Below are 19972 nucleotides of genomic sequence, written 5' to 3'. Positions count from 1 at the left end.
TTCCCAATCTATGCCCAAATACCAACTAATTTGCTGCACTGTATTTGAAATAAAACGTGGTCCCTGGTCTGAGGATATGGTAACTGGAATTCCAAAGTGCAGTATTATTTCTTGTAGCAATACCTTGCTTATTTCTCGGGCTTTGGCAGTTCTAGTGGGTACCGCTTCTGGCCAACCTGAAAAGGTATCCATTGATACCAACAAATATCGATACCCCCCTTTTCTTGGAAGTTCTGAAAAGTCAATCTGCCACTGTTATCCAGGCCCATGGCCTTTCCCAATTTGGCCCAATTTCAGTTTGGTGGTATTTTTGGGATTGGTCTGGAGGCAGAGGTCACATTGTCGGGTTACTAGTGTGACAGTAGCATACAAATTCCTAGACGTAATTTTCCCAATCAGATAGTTATATAGGGAATTTATTCCCCAATGAGTTTTCCGGTGTTCTTCCCTTACTAGTGACCATAGCAAATTAGAGGGGGTGACTAATTTCCCTTTCCCTTCTTCGGTAATAGACCATCCCTCGTGGTTATACTCTCCCTTTTGACTTTTGGTTAATTTTCTGTCCTTTTTTCTTATATACTGGCTTACTTTCTAGGCTAATTTCCCTGTCTGGAATCAGGGCTCCCTCAGTTGTTACCTTGCCTTTTGCTGCTTCTTTTGCCTCTCTGTCCGCCAGATCATTTCCTTCCTCCAATTCTGAGCTCACCTTCTGGTGTGCCTTAATATGCATTATTGCTACCATTTCAGGCAGCTGAACTGCTTCCAGTAATTGCATTATTTCTTTTGCATGTTTGATGTTTTTCCCTTGCGAGTTCAACAGTCCTCTTTCTTTCCAGATGGTTCCATGTGCATGTACAACCCCAAGTGCATATCTTGAGTTCGTATAGATGTTTATTTTCTTTCCTTTTTCTATTTCTAAGGCACGGGTCAGAGCAATTATCTCAGCCTTTTGTGCAGAGGTATCTGTTGGCAAAGGTCCAGATTCTATTACCTCTTTGCAAGTGGTAACTGCATACCCAGCATGTCGTTTTCCACTGGTGATGTAGCTGCTCCCATCAGTGAACCAGATTTCCACAAACGGCTGGAGTAGGTCGATGGTCTCCAGGCAGTCGTGGTGTACTGGCTCCCCTTTGGTTTACTCTGAGGAAAGAAGCATCCAGGCCACACATGCTTCTTCTGTCTGGGTGGCTATTAGGAGGTCATCTGTGTATTGCAACAGCCTTCCTTCTTCTGGTGGGGCTTCTCAGGTCCCAAGTCCTTTGCAAGTTTTTCTCCGAACAAGGTAGACGAGTTCTTAAAGTCCTGAGGCAACCTTGTCCATGTGAGCTGTGTTTTGCACCCACTCTTAGGGCTTTCCCACTCAAATGCAAAGATTTTCTGTCTGGCCTCATGGAGAGGGAGGCAAAAGAAGGCATCCTTCAGATCTAAAACGATAAACCAGGTTGGCTCTGGTGTTAAGCATGTTAGTAAAGTATATGGGTTCGCCACCACAGTGTAAAGGTAGTGGCTGTCCTCTCCTTAAGTTTGATTTGTATTGGAGGAGCATTTTTGCCTTCCCTGGTACTTCAGTTACCCATATTCCCAGGAATACCTGACTCAAGATGTCTTCATTAACCTCTTCCTTTATTTTAGGGTTTGTTGATATCATTAGGCTTAATACCTCCACATACCTCTGGTCATCTACCTCCAGAACAATCTCCCCATTTTAAAATGATATGGTTGCTTGTAATTTTTCCAGTAGGTCCCTTCCCAGGAGTGATTCCGGAGAGTTGGGCATATATAAAATTTGACTGTCCCACTGTTTCCCAAGTTTGTACTTTACAGGTTTACAAAAGTATGCCATTTCTGACTGGCCAGTTGCTCCCTTTACTATGACATAACATTTACTATGACATAATCATTTCCTACAGGTACTAGTGCTTTATTTAAAATGAATCAGTTGCCCCTGTATCTACCATTCATTCCACCTCCTTTCCCCCCTTCATTTTTATAACCAGTGGATCTGCTGGGTTAGATTTCCCCGGTCTTCTCCAGTCACCTTTTGCATGCGCAAACACCACCTCCCTTCCCTGGTTCTCTTTTCCATTTCTTTTCTATTCCAAGCATTCATTTTTCCAATGCCCAAAAGTCTTGCATAAGACACATTGATCCTTGCCTAGCCAGGGCTGTTCCTGTCTAGGCCTTCTTTTTCCTTCTTCCCTAATAACTGCTATCAGCCTCTTCTGCACGTTTAATTGAGGAAGATAAAAGTCCTCTCTCCCTCCAAATTTCCCCGTGCGCATACACCACGCCAGAGGCATATTTCAAATCTGTCCAAATGATTGCCAGCTCAAAAGCTCTTATCAAGGTGATGATTTCCACCTTTGGGGCTGATGTTTGTTACCGCGTATCCTGTGAGGCAAAATCCCTGGAGGACGAAGCTGCTGCCATCTATATACAAATCCTCCACATCTTCTAGGGATGTATCCTTTAAGTCTGGTCAGCTGGAGTATATTGTGTCCATGGTCTTCATGCAATCATGAGTAAGGGAAGAGGCTGGTTTCACAGAACAAGTGCTGAAAAACATCAGTAAGTCCTTTATACCCATTCATTTTCTTCTTCAGTCGCTATCATTTGCATATTGCAACAGTGTCCCCTTTTCCTGAAGAGGTCTTTCACGCTTCAAGATCACAGACTGGTTGTTTCCTGAATATGGTGGGGCTATTCTTGAACCCCTGTGGTAGCACAGTCCAAGTAAGCTGAGTTTGTCGTCCTCTGTTAGGATTTTCCCATTCAAAAGCAAAGAGTTTCTGGCTTTCAGTTGCCACAGGAAGGCAGAAAAATGCATCCTTTCAATCTAGTACCATGAACCAAACTTGACTGTCCTTGTTCAAAAGAAATTTTTGCATCCAGTTTTCCCAGCAAGTCCCTTCCTAAGAAGAGCCTTGGCAAATTGGGTAAGTATAAAAATTGATGAATTCCAATCATTTTTCCCAATTTAAATTTCAAGCATTGCAAATAAAAATGCCTTTTCCTGTTTCCTTGGACCCACCATGATCCCTCTACCTCAGAGGGCTCACACCCGTGATTTTGAGATCTCAGCCTCTGATTGAGGCAGAACTACTAACACTCCTCCATCCTCTTTCCCTGCTCATTCAACTTCAAACAGCTCTGTCAAATACTACATGCCACACCTTTTAACACCTTCAACAACCCTTTTAACACTTCTTTTATCTTTCTCCAGCCTGTACTTTTCTCATACCAACACTGAAGGCTCAGTCAGGGGCCAACCTAATTCCATACCTATCCCCTCTAAGATGTTGAAACAACATATCAGTATGCAACATTTCATCCTATTTTCCTTCTCTCCTCTAAAACAACATTAACTGCCAGATAGTGTTACAGTCAATTGATCCATAAAGTGGCCATTTAGCTTATATAGTGGCCACCATAGATTGCAATACTTGGTGAAAGTCCTCTTGCTTTCTGTGCCCCCATTTCTAACAATATCCGTCCAGTGTGCCAATATGTACCCAAGGAGGCTTTCTTTAAAAAGTCTTTGCTTTGGATATTACCCATTTCCTTGATTTCCCATTCCCTTTTATTTATTTATTTATTACTATTCCTTATTAGTTGGTGTCCCTTGTTTCAATTTCCACGCAAACCTTTTTATTGCAGGTTTTTACTGTCTTTTCCTAACCTTCTTCCCAAACGTCCCAGTTGCCTGGAATTAAACTCTTCCTTCCACATACAAACTTTACTGTTTCAGATTCTTAGTGAGCCCCGTTCCACTCATAAATCCACAGGGATTCGGGAGAACACCTGAAGTACTCAGCCCTCTGTCTTCCAGACAAACAATACCACATTTTTCACAAAATTTACCTTTCAGCAGGACTGAACTTCAAGCTGAATGCCAATTTTTCTCATGCACTTTGTTAGTAAGCCCCCACCAACCAAGGAATCACTCCTACATATCCATCAGTATGGGGGCTTAAAAAGGTATTGAGGCCTAAATAAATTTACTCTCCCTCTTCTTACCAAATTCCCAGGACTCAAGCCTGAACCACCAAAGAAGTGACTCTCCATTCTACCGCTTTGATGATCAGCCCCCCCTCCCCCCCTTAATACTTGGGACACTGACCAAACACCACCTTGAATATACCAAAACTTCTAAACTTTTACTCAGATAATGCTCCCACTACTTGTCACACTCAAAACATTTAAATACAAAAAATAGGATTACAAGATGCACTGCTGGGCCCGAATTTTGGGCATCACCAGTCAACACTTGGATAAAACAGCACTTCTTTTCAGTCTGTCACGCTCTTCATTCATCTCCGGACGCTCCCCTCGCAGAGAATACGGAACCACAGATCGGAACTCCACACTTGCTTCCCAGTGATGCTGCGTCTCACTCACTCAGCACAATCATGCAATCACACAGAGAGGCCACGTACACTTCTCAGTCATACCAAAAGAATATATCACTTAAGCAAACTTGTTTGTATCATCTCTGGCTGTGTTCCTCACGGAGTAACTCGCTTCACAACAATACTTTGCCTCAAACACATACACTTACACAAATGCTTTCAACATAAGACACCCAGACATCTACAAATAATACATACAATTAGTAACACTCCAATTAATATCCCTCCAGCAGCTGCAAACATGACCCAGGTAAACTTGTCACAATTGTGAGAGGCCAGCTTACCCTTCTGCGTCTTATAGTCATTAGCTGGTCTGTCCTGGCTCCCAAAACCAGGATGCAGTGGTAACCTCGGATTTGCTCGATCTACTCCCAAGATCACTAGCGGCTGTTCCATTGGCCAGCAAATCCCCGTTGACTAGTCTATTGGTCAGCCTGTAGGGTACCCTCCTCCCTTACGGGAACTATGCTGCACGCCAGATGTCTCCGTGCGATTTACCAGCTGCCCCAGACACGTGTACAACTTACATGCCCTTCCTCTACTGTTACACATACCATTTGTCCACAGTCCAGCAGGTCATGGTCTGCCCCCACAGTGAGCAGCTGAGGAACGGAGTTCCTCCAGGGAATTGTACCCAATGCGCGCTAGGACGTCCACAGCGTGGCCACTCCTGTGGGCAGGCAGAGAGCCTCCTGGCTGGCTCGCCAAAATGACTTGTGGAAGAAATCTGTAACTGAAAGCAAACGAGTTATAAAGTAGGTATGTGGTTTCTTTTGGTGCCGGGCACATGCGGGATAGCTCCCAAAAGCATGTGCACCTTAACGCGGCAACTTGCTTTGGTTATATGCAGACAAAAGTTACATATGCATGAAGTTTCCCAATACGCCTATACATATTCATAACCTATCCCTGCTTTGTATTAAAATTAGCTCCAAGGAGTTTTTTCCATAAATTCCTCCCATCTGCACCTGCGCAGTGCCTTCTGGTGGTGGTCGTTAGGGGTTGTGGGGATGAAGGCCGAAAACTCCTCTTCATCACTGCTGGTTGACCCCCTGCCTTTGTACAGACTCAGCTGCTCCTTGGCTCTTGTCCAAACCACAAGCTCGGTCTCAGGTGGTTTTTGAGACAGGTTCCCCATTTTGTCAGGAAACATCTTCTGTGAGGGGCCCCAAGACTCCTTATTTTGGCTAGTAAGGAAAGACACTCCGAAATATCTATTTTAATGTGCAGATTTAAGAAAGGGAAAAAGAAACTCCTGCACAACAGCAGCTGGGAGAGCAAGGAGAGAGCACCAGCCCTGCAGACCCCAGGTGAGTTCAGCAGGAGGGCAGGAGGTGCTCCAGGCAGGCAGCAGCAGTTCCCCTGTGGGCTGTGGAGAGGCCCCTGGTGGAGCAGGCTGTCCCCCTGCAGCCCATGGGTCCCACATGGAGCAGATCTCCACGCTGCAGAGGAGGTCGTTCATTTCAGCAGTATTCAATAGCAGGTCATTTGCTGATCCTTGGGCCACAGGCTCAGAAAATACCAGAACTGCTGAGGTTGTCAAGGGCCTCTTAAGGCCCCCAAGTGCAACCCTGGTTCAAGCAGGGTCGCCTAGAGCAGGTTGCCCAGGACTGTTTCCAGTGGGTCCCCAAGGAGGCTCCACCTCCTCTCGGGACAACCCATTCCAGTGTTGGACTGCCCTCAGGGTCAGAAAGGGTTTTCTTGTGCTCAGATTGATTTTAATTTCATTTGAGTTTCTGTTGGTGCCCATTGCCTCACAGGGCACCATGTGAAGGAGCCTGGCTCTGGGCCCTTTACACCCCCTTCAGGGATTTATAGACATTGAGGGGCTCTCCGGTCTGAAGAGTTCCAGCTCTCTCAGCCTCTCCTCTTAAGACAGGTGCCCCAGTGATTCATGGAAGAACTCAAAGCAAACGAGTTATAAAGTAGGTATGTGGTTTATTTCAGCGCCAGGCTGTAGTGGGTTTACGTGGCAAGGTTTTGGTAGCAGGGGGCCATAGGGGTGGTTTCTGTGAGAAAGATCTAGAAGCTGCCCCATGTTTGGGAAGGGCCCCATTGTTTTCCAGAGCTGAGCCAATAAGCGATGTTGTTTTGCACCTCTGTGAGAGCATATTTAAGACAGGGAAAAAAAAGCTGCGCCACACAGCAGCCGGGAGAGTGAAGGGAGTGAGAAACAGTCTTGCAGGCGCCAAGGTCAGTGTAGAAGGAGGGGGAGAGGTGCTCCAGGCACCGGAGCAGAAGTCCCTTGCGGCCTGTGGTGAGGACCATGGTGAAGCAGGATGTCCCCCTGCAGCCCATGGAGTACCATGGTGGTGCAGGGTTCCATGCCCGTGGAGGAGACCACGGTGGAGCAGGTGGACCTGCACCGACGGAGGCTGCCACCTGTGGAAGACCCCTGCCGGAGCAGATTCCGGGCCGGACCTGTAGCCCGTGGAGAGGAGCCCACGCAGGAGCAGGTGACCTGGCAGGAGCTGCTGCCCGTAGGGGAGCCAGGTTGGAGCAGTTTCCTCCTGAGGGATGGGCCCCGTGGTACGGACCCATATCTGGAGCAGTTCTGGAAGAGCTGCTGCCTGTGGGAAGCCCACGCCGGATCAGTTCATCAAGGACTGCATCCCGTGGGTGGGACCCCATAGCAGAGGGGACAAGAGTGACCGAGAAGGAGCGGCAGAGAAGAAGTGCTGTAGACTGACCATAACCCCCATTCCCCCGTTCCCCTGCGCCGCTCGGGGGGAGGAGGTGGAAGAGGGTGGATGGGGGGGGAAGGTGCTTTTGGTTTCTTTCCTTTGTTTCTCACTTCTCTAGCTTGTTAGTAATGACCAATAAATCTTACTATCTTCTTATGCTGAGTCTGTTTTGCCCGTTACAATAATTATTGTGTGATTTTCTCGTCCTTATCTCAACCCTTGACCCCTTTTCACATATTTTCTCCCCATTCCTCTTTGAGGAGGGGGAGTGAGAGAGCGGCTGTGGTGGAGCTCAGCTGCCCACAGAATCACAGAATTTTCTAGGTTGGAAGAGACCTCAAGGTCATCGAGTCCAACCTCCAACCTAACGCTAACAGCCCTCCACTAAACCATATCCCTAAGCTCTACATCTAAGCGTCTTTTGAAGACTTCCAGGGATGGTGACTCCACCACTTCCCTGAGCAGCCTGTTCCAGTGCCTCACAACCCTTTCAGTGAAGAAGTTCTTCCTAACATCTAACCTAAAACTCCCCTGGCTCAACTTAAGCCCATTCCCCCTCGTCCTGTCACCAGGCACGTGGGAGAACAGGCCAACCCCCACCTCGCTACAGCCTCCCTTGAGGTACCTAAAAAGAGCGATAAGGTCGCCCCTGAGCCTCCTCTTCTCCAGGCTGAACAAGCCCAGCTCCCTCAGCCGCTCCTCGTAGGACTTGTTCTCCAGGCCCCTCACCAGCTTCACAGCCCTTCTCTGCACCCGCTCAAGCACCTCCATGTCCTTCTTGTAGCGAGGGGCCCAAAACTGAACACAGTACTCGAGGTGCGGCCTCACCAGAGCTGAGTACAGGGGGACGATCACCTCCCTAGCCCTGCTGGTCACGCTGTTCCTGATACAAGCCAGGATGCCGTTGGCCTTCTTGGCCACCTGAGCACACTGCTGGCTCATATTCAGCCGACTATCCACCATCACTCCCAGGTCCTTCTCTGCCTGGCAGCTCTCCAACCATTCCTCTCCCAGCCTGTAGCTCTGCTTGGGGTTATTGCGCCCCAGGTGCAGGACCCGGCACTTGGCCTTGTATAAACTTCATGCAGTTGACCTCAGCCCATCGGTGCAGCCTATCCAGATCCTCCTGCAGAGCTTTCCTACCCTCAAGCAGATCGACACACGCACCTAACTTGGTGTCATCTGCGAACTTACTGAGGGTGCACTCAATGCCCTCGTCCAGATCATCGATGAAGATATTAAAGAGGACCGGCCCCAGCCCACTCGAGCGGAACCGCAACACAGGCACATGTGGGATAGTTCCCAAAGGCATGCGCACCTTAACGCGGCAACTTGCTTTGGTTATATGCAGCAAAAAGCTACATATGCATGAAGTTTCCCAATATGCCTATACATATTCATAACCTATCCCCGCTTTGTATTAAAATTAGCTCCAAGGAGTCATTTCCATAAATTCCTCCCATCTGCACCTGCGCAGTGCCTTCTGGTGGTGGTCGTTAGGGGTTGTGGGGATGAAGGCCGATAACTCCTCTTCATCACTGCTGGTTGACCCCCTGCCTTTGTACAGACTCAGCTGCTCCTTGGCTCTTGTCCAAACCACAAGCTCGGTCTCAGGTGGTTTTTGAGACAGGTTCCCCATTTTGTCAGGAAACATCTTCTGTGAGGGGCCCCAAGACTCCTTATTTTGGCTAGTAAGAAAAGACACTCCGAAATATCTACTTCAACGCGATTAAGCAAGCCCCCATTCTTTCATTCCTGGCTTTAATAATTACGATTGTTTTTTTTAGAAATCATTAATGTGATTAAGCAAGCCCCCATTCTTTTATCCCTGGCTTCATCAGTCCCTTCATGAGCCCAGAACTGGACTCAGCGCTCCAGGTGGAGCCAATGCAATGCCAAGCAAAGGGAAAGGATCACCTCCCCCAGCCTGCTGGCAGCACTTTGCCTCATGCAGCTCAGGGTACTGACAGCCATCTTGGCAGCAAGGGCACAATGTTTACTCTCATTCCTTCACTAGACATCCAGGCAGGTCCTTTTCTGCAAAGCTGCTTTCCAGCTGGCTGGCTCCAGGGCTCCCAGGATAGACCTTCACTGGAAATACGCCCCTTCTGTGCTCCCTCCCTGTGCCCTTTACTTTGTTGTTGTTTCTTTTTTTGCTAGCTCAGACCATGTTGGGAAAGCATCCACCTTCAGCAAAGACTGTGTAAGCGGTGCTGCCTAAATGGACCTCTCTGTGTCATCACCCACAGGGGTGCTCCTTTGCCCCACCCCAGTGCATATTGCCCGCAGAGGCTTCAACGCACTGCGTTTCTTGCCTGTTCTGTTTGTCAACTCTTCAGACTTCCTTCCTCAGTGGAAGGGATGCCCCAGGAGGGACGTTTGAGGAGCTGAGAGGTGGCTGCAGGAAGGTAACGTTGGTTCCCTGCATCTGAGAGGACGCCTGCCACTCAGGCTGCAGCCACCTTTCTGCACAGGCTGCCTACGATTGTCTCGCTCTGTGAGACTGCCAGTAGGCACAGTAGTAGGTACCTTCATCATCCTCACGTATGTCTTTGACTGACAGGGTGCAGGTATTTTTGCCTCTTTTAGAAGAGTGGTACTTGTCCTTGTAGGAATCCTTGTCGTAGGAAATCTGTGCTGTTGAGGTCACATACAGAAGCCGTTCGGGAGCCCTGGAGGGTATGTGTCGGTACCAGTGGATGTAAGCACCCTGGAAGTCATCTATGCCCTCGACTTTGCAATCGATCACTGCAGTCGAAGACGTCCTTTTGGTGAGAGATGGCTGACGCTGTTGCAGCAGCACTTGTGCTTGCCCAGCGGACAGGAGAGAAAGTAATACAACGAGCACTGCCAGCCACCTGCACATGGTCATATGCATGAGAGCCACTTGCTGCTGCTCCCCACGCTGCCCTCCTGAGAGGGGGAACGCGTGTGACCAGGCTGCAGCCAGGGCCAGGACTGGCAGCGGCAGCATCCCGATGGCGCTCGCTCACCTCCGGCTGTGGGAGAAAGATGCTGCCTCTGCAGCAGGGCCAGGGGGCTGAGCCTGAGGAGAGGATGTGACTCACTTGGGGGCCTTGGGGAGAGGGGCCCCAGGAAGCAGGCAGGTAATGCTGCAGGAAAGCAGCGCCGCCAAACCCTGCTGAATGGTAGCGGTCGTTTGTAGTCTGGAGCAACCTACTGCTGCATTCAGAGGAGTTGGAAGCTGCTACGCAGTACCTGGGCTCAGAGGCTTTCCCAGCTGAATAGGGGCACTCTGTTCTTGTACAGCTGTGACAGGTGTCTGAGCTTTCCCTCTTCTGCGAGGTGCAACTGATACCTCAGTGCTACATGTGCTGTAAGGTTTTTCTTCTTCCTTTTCTCTCTCTCTCCTGCCATACCTGGGGAAATCCCCTTTTTGTTGCTGAAGTGAAATGACTTCTCTGCTGGTGCCAGCCACAGAGAGCATCTGGACAGCCTGCACCAGCCCTGCAGCGCCTTTGATGCCCCGCTGCCTGAGAAGTGTGCTCGATGGGCTTGGGGCTGATGGGGAGGCAGGGTGGGCATATTCCTTGAGGTTTTGTGCATTTCAGGGTCTGGTCCAGGAAGCGGAGCACATCTTTGTGCAGGCTGCGTATGACTCTCTACTGCTGTGCATCCCACCTGGCGCAGTAGTAGGTACCAGCATCTTGCGAGGTGACTTTGGTCACCGTCAGGGTGCAGAGAGATTTGCCCACGTCCTTCTCGATGCTGAATATCCCCTCATCTTCCCGGTTCGCAAGGAAGAGCGTGGATGCCATGTAGGCAACGCGCTCAGGAGCTGCCCCAGGCCTCGTGCGGTACCAGTGAATGAAAGCTTTGTCAAAGTCGGGGACAGAGACGTGGCAGGTGATGAGCACCGTTTTGCTTTCGGGCTTGGTGACAGATACCGGGCTTTGCTGCAAGGCTCGTGCAGGGCTGCCTGTAGGAAAGCAAGAGGGAAATGGGGAATGCAAGGCTGAAGCAGCAGCAGAGCTTCTCCCAGGACATGCAGGCAGTGGGGTGAGCAGGGCACGTACAAGAAAAAGCAGCTGCCAAGACGAAAGCTCTCAGCAGCCACATGGTCGCTGACCTCCGTAGGGCTTCTATGCGGGGACAGGCTCGGATCCAGTGTCGAGCACTGGCCAAGTGGATCCGAGCAGGAAAAACCACTTGTCTTGTTGACGTGCAATGAGGCTGTGCCAGATGCAGGTGGGACATAAAGTATGTTGGGGCCTTTCTTTGCCACGTCTTCCACCCTCGGGAGCTCCTGCAGGTGTGCCCAGCCAGGCCGGCAGGAGCCTGCAGCCAGGTGAGGTTTGCAGCCCTCGCCCGCCTGTGGTGGGGAGCACAGCCTGGGTTGTGTGCCGGCTGCCTGAGGGTTTTCTACGGCTGTGCTCTCCCAGTAAGCACAGTAATAGGTGGCTTCCTGCTCCTTTGTGACTCTTTTTATTGTGAGAGTACAGATGGGCTCCGTCTTCTTCTTCTCGGCCCCAAAAGCTTCCCTGTAGGATTGGTTGTAGTACGCAGCTGCCCCTGTCTGCACATACAGAAGGTGCTGTGGGGCTTCCCTGGGTTTCTGCTGGTACCAGTGGATGTAGGCATTGGGAAAGTCTGACCCCGAGAAGTGGCAGTCGATCCGCGCAGTGCTGTATGCCACTCTGCGCACGGAAGGTTTTGGCTGCCAGAGGCTTTGCGCGGCTCCATCTGCAAGGGAAAGCAGAGGAACAGCACTGTGGTGACAGCAGGGGCAACCCCCGCGGGCTCCCCGACCCCGCAGCTCGCACCTACGACTTACAGCAGCAAAGGGCTGCAGCAGCCAGAAGCACCTGCAACGGCAGCATGAGCATGGCACGAGGTGGAGTCTGCCTCCGTGACCTGGCCCGGGCAGAGTGCGTCCGTCCCTGGTCCCTGGCGAGAGGGAGGGAAGGAGCAGGCGCTGGAGGGGCAGAAAGGAGTGGCTCAGGCACCCGGCACCCAATGGCAGCTCCTCTGCGTGGCTCCAGCTCCTGGGGGCCAGGGGTCTCCTTGCCCCTGGGAACCTCCCTGCAAGTGCTGGTGCCCTGCAGGTGGATGCCACTGCCCGTTGTAGCTCCCCGAATTCAGCCCGGTGTGAGCAGACACAGCTTGGCTTTACGGCAGCTGCCTCGTGGCCATCTGCACGCACTGTAGCACGGTCACAGGTAGGTTGCTGCAGCAGCTCCTTGCCCACTCTTATGGATTTGTGCCTCACTTTTAGCCTGGGTTCCTCTTGCTTCATCTCCACCTGGGTATATCTTTGCTTCTTGGAGGGAGAGACGAGATAAGAGAGCTTCCACCTGAAATCCCTCTTCCTGTGGTGGTGGGCATGGGAAGAGTAGTTTCCCCATGCTGCAAATGGTGTGGCAATGCTTTCAAACTGTTACTGAAAGCTGCAGTAATTTAAAAGTCAGAAATATGCAGCAAAGGCATGCCCAGCCCTCAAATAAGCCTTCTGGTCCCTGGCCCTACCCCTGCCATTTCCCACATCCCTGAGAAAGCAGCCTTTCTCTCTACCCATCAGGGGCAGCTGTCTTTGTACTTAGCCACCTCCCACGGTCCGGGTGCCACACTAGAACTGAGCACCTGGGATATGTGTCTAGCTCACTAGCTTAAACAGAAATGCTTTCTAGTCATGACATCTTCTGGATATCGGTAGCAATACACTCACATTCCTATTTTTAGTTTCCTCTTTATATTTATAAACATCTTTCTATGTCTTGTGCTTATTTAGTATCTAATTTTCTCATCAAGCAGTGTATGATTCCCAAATCTGACGCTGCACATGGGCTTAGGAATTTTTCTATCATCTGGCATTTATCTGGCAAGCCCGAATCTTGTGATTACACATTCAGTGCTGAGATCTGAACACCTGCTGATGAGCAGCCCTCTGCCCAGCTTGACTCCATCTCCACTGCTTCCCCATTAAGAATGTCTCAAGAATAGGCTTTATAATGACAGTTTCCTGATGCTGTTGCTGCCACATTCCTTTCTTGAAGTACAAACCAGTTGCTTACTCAACACGTAATTTTCCCAGCCCTATCAAGTAAGTGCCCCGATCTATGCCCCCAGGACTTTCTCACTCCAAGTCAGAGGGAGTCTTCCCCCTCATCTCAGTTTGATTTTGAAAGCACTCAAGCTTTCAAGGGAAATTTTTCTTTCAGTTTTCTGTGTCAAACCACGGGCTTTGAAAAGCTCCAGAACAACACGCTGAGCTATTTCCAGGAACAGCGGCACGGAAGATTTCCCCTATCCAGTAAAGAAATCCTTACAATCAGTTCCCTGCTTGAATATTCCAGTTTCCTCACTTGAGTAAAACCAGGGGAAGAGGAGGTGCTGAGTTTGAGTTAGGCATTTGCCCTTCACCGTTTCCTTTGCATGTGCCACTTGCTCCGTTGAAATCCCCAGCTTTTGGCAGCTGCCCCTTTTTTGCTGCGTTGAAATCACAGGTGCCCCAGTGGCTCAGTGCCGAGCCAGTCCTGGCTGTGCAGAGCCTGCGTGTTGAGGCTGGGCGGCTCATCCACTCTGGGGGAAGTGATTTGGGATCTTTCAAATCGTTTGTGGTTGAGCCATCAAGGGAGTATTGGTCGAGGTGATCGCTGGGTTTCTGCTGTAGTGAGAGTCCCAGTAGGCACAGTAGTAGGTAGCTGTGTCATGTGGAATTATATTGCTTATTTTAAGAGTACAAATTTTCTTTCTTGAAACCCTTTCAGTTGTATATGTGCGCCCTTTTCCTCAACTGATGTTTTCCCTGTTGTAATATAGAACATCCACTCTGGAGCTTTATTCTCCTTCTGTTGGTACCAGTGTATGATGGTGCTATCAAAATTTGCAGAGATGTCTTTAAAATGACATTGCAGACGTGTACTGCCTTGATATTTGGTGATGCATACAGGGGTCTGTATGGGAATTTCCAGTGCAAATCCATCTACGAGAGAAGTGAATGGGAGAGGAGAGGAGAGGAGAGGAGAGGAGAGGAGAGGAGAGGAGAGGAGAGGAGAGGAGAGGAGAGGAGAGGAGAGGAGAGGAGAGGAGAGGAGAGGAGAGGAGAGGAGAGGAGAGGAGAGGAGAGGAGAGGAGAGGAGAGGAGAGGAGAGGAGAGGAGAGGAGAGGAGAGGAGAGTGTATATCATGTTATTAATGCCAATCGGGGATTTGGGAAGATTTTCCTTATCAACGTGGAAAAGTAAGATAACTAGGAGGGACTTACAAGACCAAGTGGTTGCGGCCACCAGCGCTGCCAGCAGCAGCATGTTGGCGTATCCCACTCAGCTGTCTCAGAGCTCTCTGTTCTCCAAATTGAGACTCGCAGAAGGAAACTGTCCCTAGGGCAGGCTGAGCTGTGCCACGTAGGAAGAGGAGGTGCCTTCCTTCGGGTGGCAGCTGGAGAGCCCCTGCATTGAGCCACAGGGACGTGTCCCCCAAGCTCCTTCTGGCAGCACTGGTGGTGAGGGAGCAAGGGCAGTGCAGTGGGGAAGAGGAAGAGTTTTCCTTAGAAATACTTGGGCATTGCAGGCACAATGTTCTCATCACCAAAGTGTTTGTCAATGGTACATGCAAGCGTCATCTGTTATGAGGGTCCATCAGCTCTGAGGAGGAAACGACTCGTTTGGTATACCCAAGGAAAGTGCCTCAACTCGTTTCCATTGCTGGGTGGGGATGGGGAGAGCAGGGAACAGGGGGTTACTGCTGATTAATTTTTTGTAGAGAAAATACACCACTGCAACAAAAATGCAGTAAGGTCCATACCCAAGCTACTATCGACCTCAGCAGAGTCAGTGCAATCCTTTTGTGGGACCTTAAAAAACCCAAGGTGCCTGGAAAGATGGTAATTTCCCCCGCATTACGAGAGAAACCAAGTGTGAGGGAGGCCATATCCTGGCTTTTGAGAATTCCTAGCAAGGCATGGGACTCTTTCTCTTATTTCAGCTGTGTTTTGACTGAATGGTCTGCCTTGCAAAGGTCTGAGCCCTCACAGTGACTGCCAGTCCAAGGGTGGCTTCTGGCTCCCACCAGCTGCAAAATCCTGTTCCTAATACAAAGTGTGAGAAAAGTGGGAATCTGGGCCCCCATTCCTTGTTCCCGTGTGCCTGACTCTTGGGGGGAGAACACAGAAGATGGTGAATCGGGGAGGTGGTGAGAGAGGGAAGTGTTTTTAGCTTCCTTTTCATTTCTCACTGTGCTAGACTACTAGTGATAGGCAATAAATTTTATTAGTCTCTCTACATTGAGTCTCCTTTACTCATAAAAATAATTGGTGAGTGATGTCCTTGTCCTTAAGTCAAGCCTGGAGCCCTTTCCATCATACCTTTTCCCCATTCTCCTTTGAGGAGGGGGTGTGAGAGCGGCTGTGGTGGATTTCATCTTCCCTGCTGGGAAAAACCAGCACAACCAGCAAAACATCATCTGGAAAGGGAAGATAGCTCTTGTATAGAGTCAGGTCCACCATCCAGGTCTGGTTGGAAGGAGAAGACAAACCCAGGCTGAACCTGGGAATGGAGTTCTTACAGTCCAGAGTCTGAAAAATTTAGAATCGTGGAATGACAGAAACACAAGTTTGGAAAGGGCCTACAAGATCTTCTAGTCCAACTGTCCTCCTATCACCGGTACTACTCACTAAGCTACTAAATCGTTATCTTGTAGCACCTTTTCCAGGCACTTCTTGTACACCATGAGGGAAAGTGACTCCACCACCTCCCTGTGCAGGCCGTTCCAGTGCCTGACCACTCTTTGAGAGAAAAAGTTTTTCCTGATATCTTATCTAAATCTCCCCAGGTACAACTTGTGGCCATTTCTGACGCCCTCCTCATGACAACCTCCCTTCAGGAAGTTGTAGGGTGCAATGAGGTCTCCCCTGAGCCTCCTCTTCTCCAGACTAAACAACCCCAGCTCCATCAGCCACTCCTCACAGGACTTGTGTTCCAGATCCCTCACCAGTTTTGTTGCCCTTCTCCGGACATGCGCCAGGGCCTTGATGTCCTTCTTGTAGTGAGGGGCCCCAAACTGAACACAGCACTCGAGGTGTGGCCTCACCAGAGCTGAGTACAGGGGACGATCACTTCCCTGCTCCTGCTGGCTACACTATTTCTAATTTAGGCCAGGATGCCGTTGCCCTTCTTGGCCACCTTGTATGCTTCTGGCTCATGCTTAGCCAAGCATCGTCTTTTTTTTTTAGCATAATATTTTATTTTACCTTGCCCTGTGCTTTTTACAGTTTATACACATTTTAAAATTAGAAACCAAGCGTTCCATTTTCACCGTGTGAAAAAAACACGTCTCCTTTGATAGCAGAGGTTGCACTGAAGGGGGATAAAAGAATCCAAAAATAGTCGGAACAGGTATTTACACCTACTTTTGTAAATTTTACAAATCTAATACTCTGACAAAAGGTTTTATATCTCAAATTGCATGTTAAAATTTCACATTTACCCAAGCTCTTCCTGAAAAGCCACGGTAGTCTGAGATGCACTCAAACCTGCACCAGTGCCAGCCCTTAAGGAGCATCTACTCACACATTGCAAAGAAAATTTTAACTTCAAAAACATTGGGAGTAATAAGTCCAAGTAAAACTTAAACATTTTTTTGAAAGTGCACCGTGTATCTACCAGGATTCTAAAAGAAAATTGAAAGCAATTTATTGACTCAATGCAATAGAAAACAGGCTAATACAGTTTCTAACAATCCTGTTACACAAATAGAGACCATTTTTATTTTCTTAATCTCCACTTTGTAAAACTAATACTTCAGAAAACAGTGATCTTCAGGTTAAAGTTTTGTATTTTGGTTTACTGTTTGGTTTACTTTCAAAAGCTTCAGGACTACATACTGAGTTATTTCCATGAACAGCAGCATGGAAATAAGCACCTTTCCACTAAAGAAATCCTTACAATCAGTTCCATGCCACACTTGAGAAAAATCAGTGGATGAGGAAGTGCCGAGGCTGGGTTAGGCATTTACCATTTACCGTTCCCTTTGCACGTGCCACTTGCTGCGTTGAAATCCCCAGCTTTTGGCAGCTGCCCCCTCCAAGGAGTGGCTCAGCGCCGAGCCAGTCCCGGCTGTGCAGAGCCTGCGTGTTGAGGCCAGGCGGGTCATCCATGCCGGGGGAAGTGAGTTGGGATCTTTCAAATCGTTTGTGGTTGAGCCTCCGAGGGAGTATTGGTCGAGGTGATCGCTGGGTTTCTGCCGTAGTGAGTGTACCAATAGGCACAGTAGTAGGCAGCTGTGTCATCTGGAACTATACTTCTTATTATGAGAGTACATATTTTCTGTTTAGAAACCCTTTCAATTGTATACGTGCGGCCTTGGAAGCTCTCATCCACTGCTGTTGTCCCTGTTGAAATGTAGAACATCCACTCTGGAGCTTCATTCTCCTTCTTTTGGTACCAATGAATGATGATGCTATCAAAATTTCTAGAGACACCTTTAAAATGACATTGCAGGCGTGTTGTTCCTCCAGATTTGGTGATGGATATTGGTGTCTGTATGGGAATTTCCTGTGCAAATACATCTACAAGAGAAGAGAATTGAAGAGAATTGGGAAGGGAAGGGAAGGGAAGGGAAGGGAAGGGAAGGGAAGGGAAGGGAAGGGAAGGGAAGGGAAGGGAAGGGAAGGGAAGGGAAGGGAAGGGAAGGGAAGGGAAGGGAAGGGAAGGGAAGGGAAGGGAAGGGAAGGGAAGGGAAGGGAAGGGAAGGGAAGGGAAGGGAAGGGAAGGGAAGGGAAGGGAAGGGAAGGGAAGGGAAGGGAAGGGAAGTCAGAGGAGAAATAATGTCTTTAACCAGCAATAAAGGATTTGGGAAAATGTCTGTTAGTGCAACCATGTTTGCCTGTGAGGGAATGCAAGATAAAGTACAAAGCACTTACCAAACCAAGCTGTGGTGGCCACAAGTGCTGCCAGCAGCAGCATGTTTGCTGGTCCCGCTCAGCTGAGACTCAGAGGAGAGGGAAAAAAAAAACAGATGGGGACAGGGTTGAGTGGGAGGAGCAGACGTCTCCAGCGATGGCTCTTGTGGGCGCAACCATGTGGGGCTACGTTTGCAGAGAACCCACTGCAGCCTGGGAAAGGACTTAGACCTGGGAATGCTCATGTTGGTAAGGACATTGTCATCCCATCAGCTTTTCAGAAAGTCTGGTAAGTCCAAGGAGCGTGGCATGTGGAAACTTGAGGCAGAGCTGCTGAGAAGGGGTTGAGAGTGAGAGCAGCTGCAGTCGTACATCAGGGCGTGAAGCTCCCAGCCCAGAAGCCACCCTGGTGGGCGCTGAGTGTGTGCGGTCCCCTGCAGTGGCAGAAGGCATTTCCCCACCCCACCAGGGACCACGTCTTCTCCATGGTGAATCCATGCTGACTACTGCTGATGAACTCCTTGCTGTCTGTCTCTGTTTGTTGGAGGCATAGCCCATGGCTGAGGACGTCACTTCTCTTCTGGACACCTCCGGGGAGAAACTGTGATGATAAAGTGGCATTTCTGGTCTGTTGTAGGACTTTGTAGGGACTGAAATGCCAAGGAAGACAGGAGAAAAATGTTGAAGGAAGGTCTACCAAATCATTTGTCTTCTCTCCTTGTTACAGACGAACACCTAGTTTCAAGAGAGCACCAAATATGTAGAGCTACATTGCTGTTCTTGCTCCACGGATTCAATAAACAATAGAAATCTTCAGCTGCTGTTTGTTCATGAGGCACAGACAGGCTGTGTTCACAGCCAGGTGAGTGCTTTCCATATATTCAAGTCTTCAAGTCAGCAATGTTCCCTATTTGTAATCTCAACTGACGGGTACCTGCAGCTTCTGCATGTTACAGAGATGTGTAAGTCTGGAAATAATATCCTGATTATTAACATCCTCTACTTAGCAGTTGTCATGCTATGTTTTGTTTTTCCTGCCCCGTGGCAGAAAATCATCAGAGCAGGGCTGAATGAGGAAGTATCTGTGTTTCGGCAGAGCTCAGAGCTTGCGGTTTGGAGTGCCAAGTGCCTTTTTGTATGGTTTATCTTGGCCCATCTAACGCTGTGATGCCTTGATATGAATACCAGTACGCACAGTAGTAAGTGCCAGCGTCTCTCTGGTTTACATTATTTATTTGGAGAAAATAGAGAGGTGCAGAGGCACTCTTCCTCACTTGATACTTTTGTCTGTCAGAGCTGTCATCAAACGAAGGTGTCTGTCCTGACACGTACAGTATCCTCTTGGGTGGCTGCCCAGGAAGCTGCTTGTACCAGTGCACGGTGTCATCTTTCGTCAACCGGCATTCCATGCTGGCTGAGCGGCCCTCTGCCTGAGTCCACGACAATGGGGTTTGCTCCGGCACTGCCTGCGCATCTCCACCTTGAAGGGAATGGAGAGAAATTGGGTGAAAACTTGGTGAGGGCTCAAAACGTCTGCAGTCTGGAGCAGGGGCTGTGTTCTCCGCACAGGGGAAGGAGAGGAGAAAGGGAACGGGGCTTACGGGACCAACAAGAAGCTGCCAGCAGGACAGGCAGCAGCAGCATGCTGCCTACTTGGGTGAAGTGTGGAATGGAAGTAGGGGCAGGAAGGTTATAAAGCCCTCCAGGTGGAGAAGGAGTCCAACAGCTCTGGGGAGGAAATGACTCATTTGGCACACCCAATGGTGGTGTCTCCACTCATTATCATTGGTTTGGGAGGGTTGAGGTGGATGGTCAGGAGGCTGCTGCTGCTTAAATTTTCTGGCAAACTACACCACAGCAATAAGAATGTATAAAGTGTCCATACCCAAGCTACTACTGACATCAGCAGAGTCAGTGCAATCCTTTTGTGGGACCTGAAAACACCCAAGGTGCCTGGAAAGATTTTCATTTCCCCCACATCAGGAGACAAACCAAGTGTGGGAGAGACTGACTCCTGGCTTA

General features: G+C 49.3%; 3 gene segments (V, D, J or C); all 3 read right to left on the bottom strand.

Annotated features, from left to right (window-relative positions):
• Nucleotides 1-10716: 10716 nt before the first annotated feature.
• On the bottom strand, nucleotides 10717-11173 carry LOC116485577. The segment is given in 2 exon segments: nucleotides 10717-11033; nucleotides 11131-11173. Coding segments are annotated over 2 exon segments (360 nt in total).
• A 23-nt stretch (nucleotides 11174-11196) lies between these two features.
• LOC116485576 lies at nucleotides 11197-11934 on the bottom strand. The segment is given in 3 exon segments: nucleotides 11197-11287; nucleotides 11383-11797; nucleotides 11889-11934. Coding segments are annotated over 3 exon segments (552 nt in total).
• A 5297-nt stretch (nucleotides 11935-17231) lies between these two features.
• LOC116485575 lies at nucleotides 17232-18014 on the bottom strand. The segment is given in 2 exon segments: nucleotides 17232-17617; nucleotides 17972-18014. Coding segments are annotated over 2 exon segments (429 nt in total).
• Between the last annotated feature and the right edge of the window lie 1958 nt (nucleotides 18015-19972).

This window comes from Aythya fuligula, chromosome 2 (genome assembly GCF_009819795.1).
Source record: "Aythya fuligula isolate bAytFul2 chromosome 2, bAytFul2.pri, whole genome shotgun sequence".
NCBI classification, from domain to species: domain Eukaryota; kingdom Metazoa; phylum Chordata; class Aves; order Anseriformes; family Anatidae; genus Aythya; species Aythya fuligula.
Note: the sequence above shows the minus strand (reverse complement) of the source record. Positions and strands in the feature narration are given on the sequence as shown.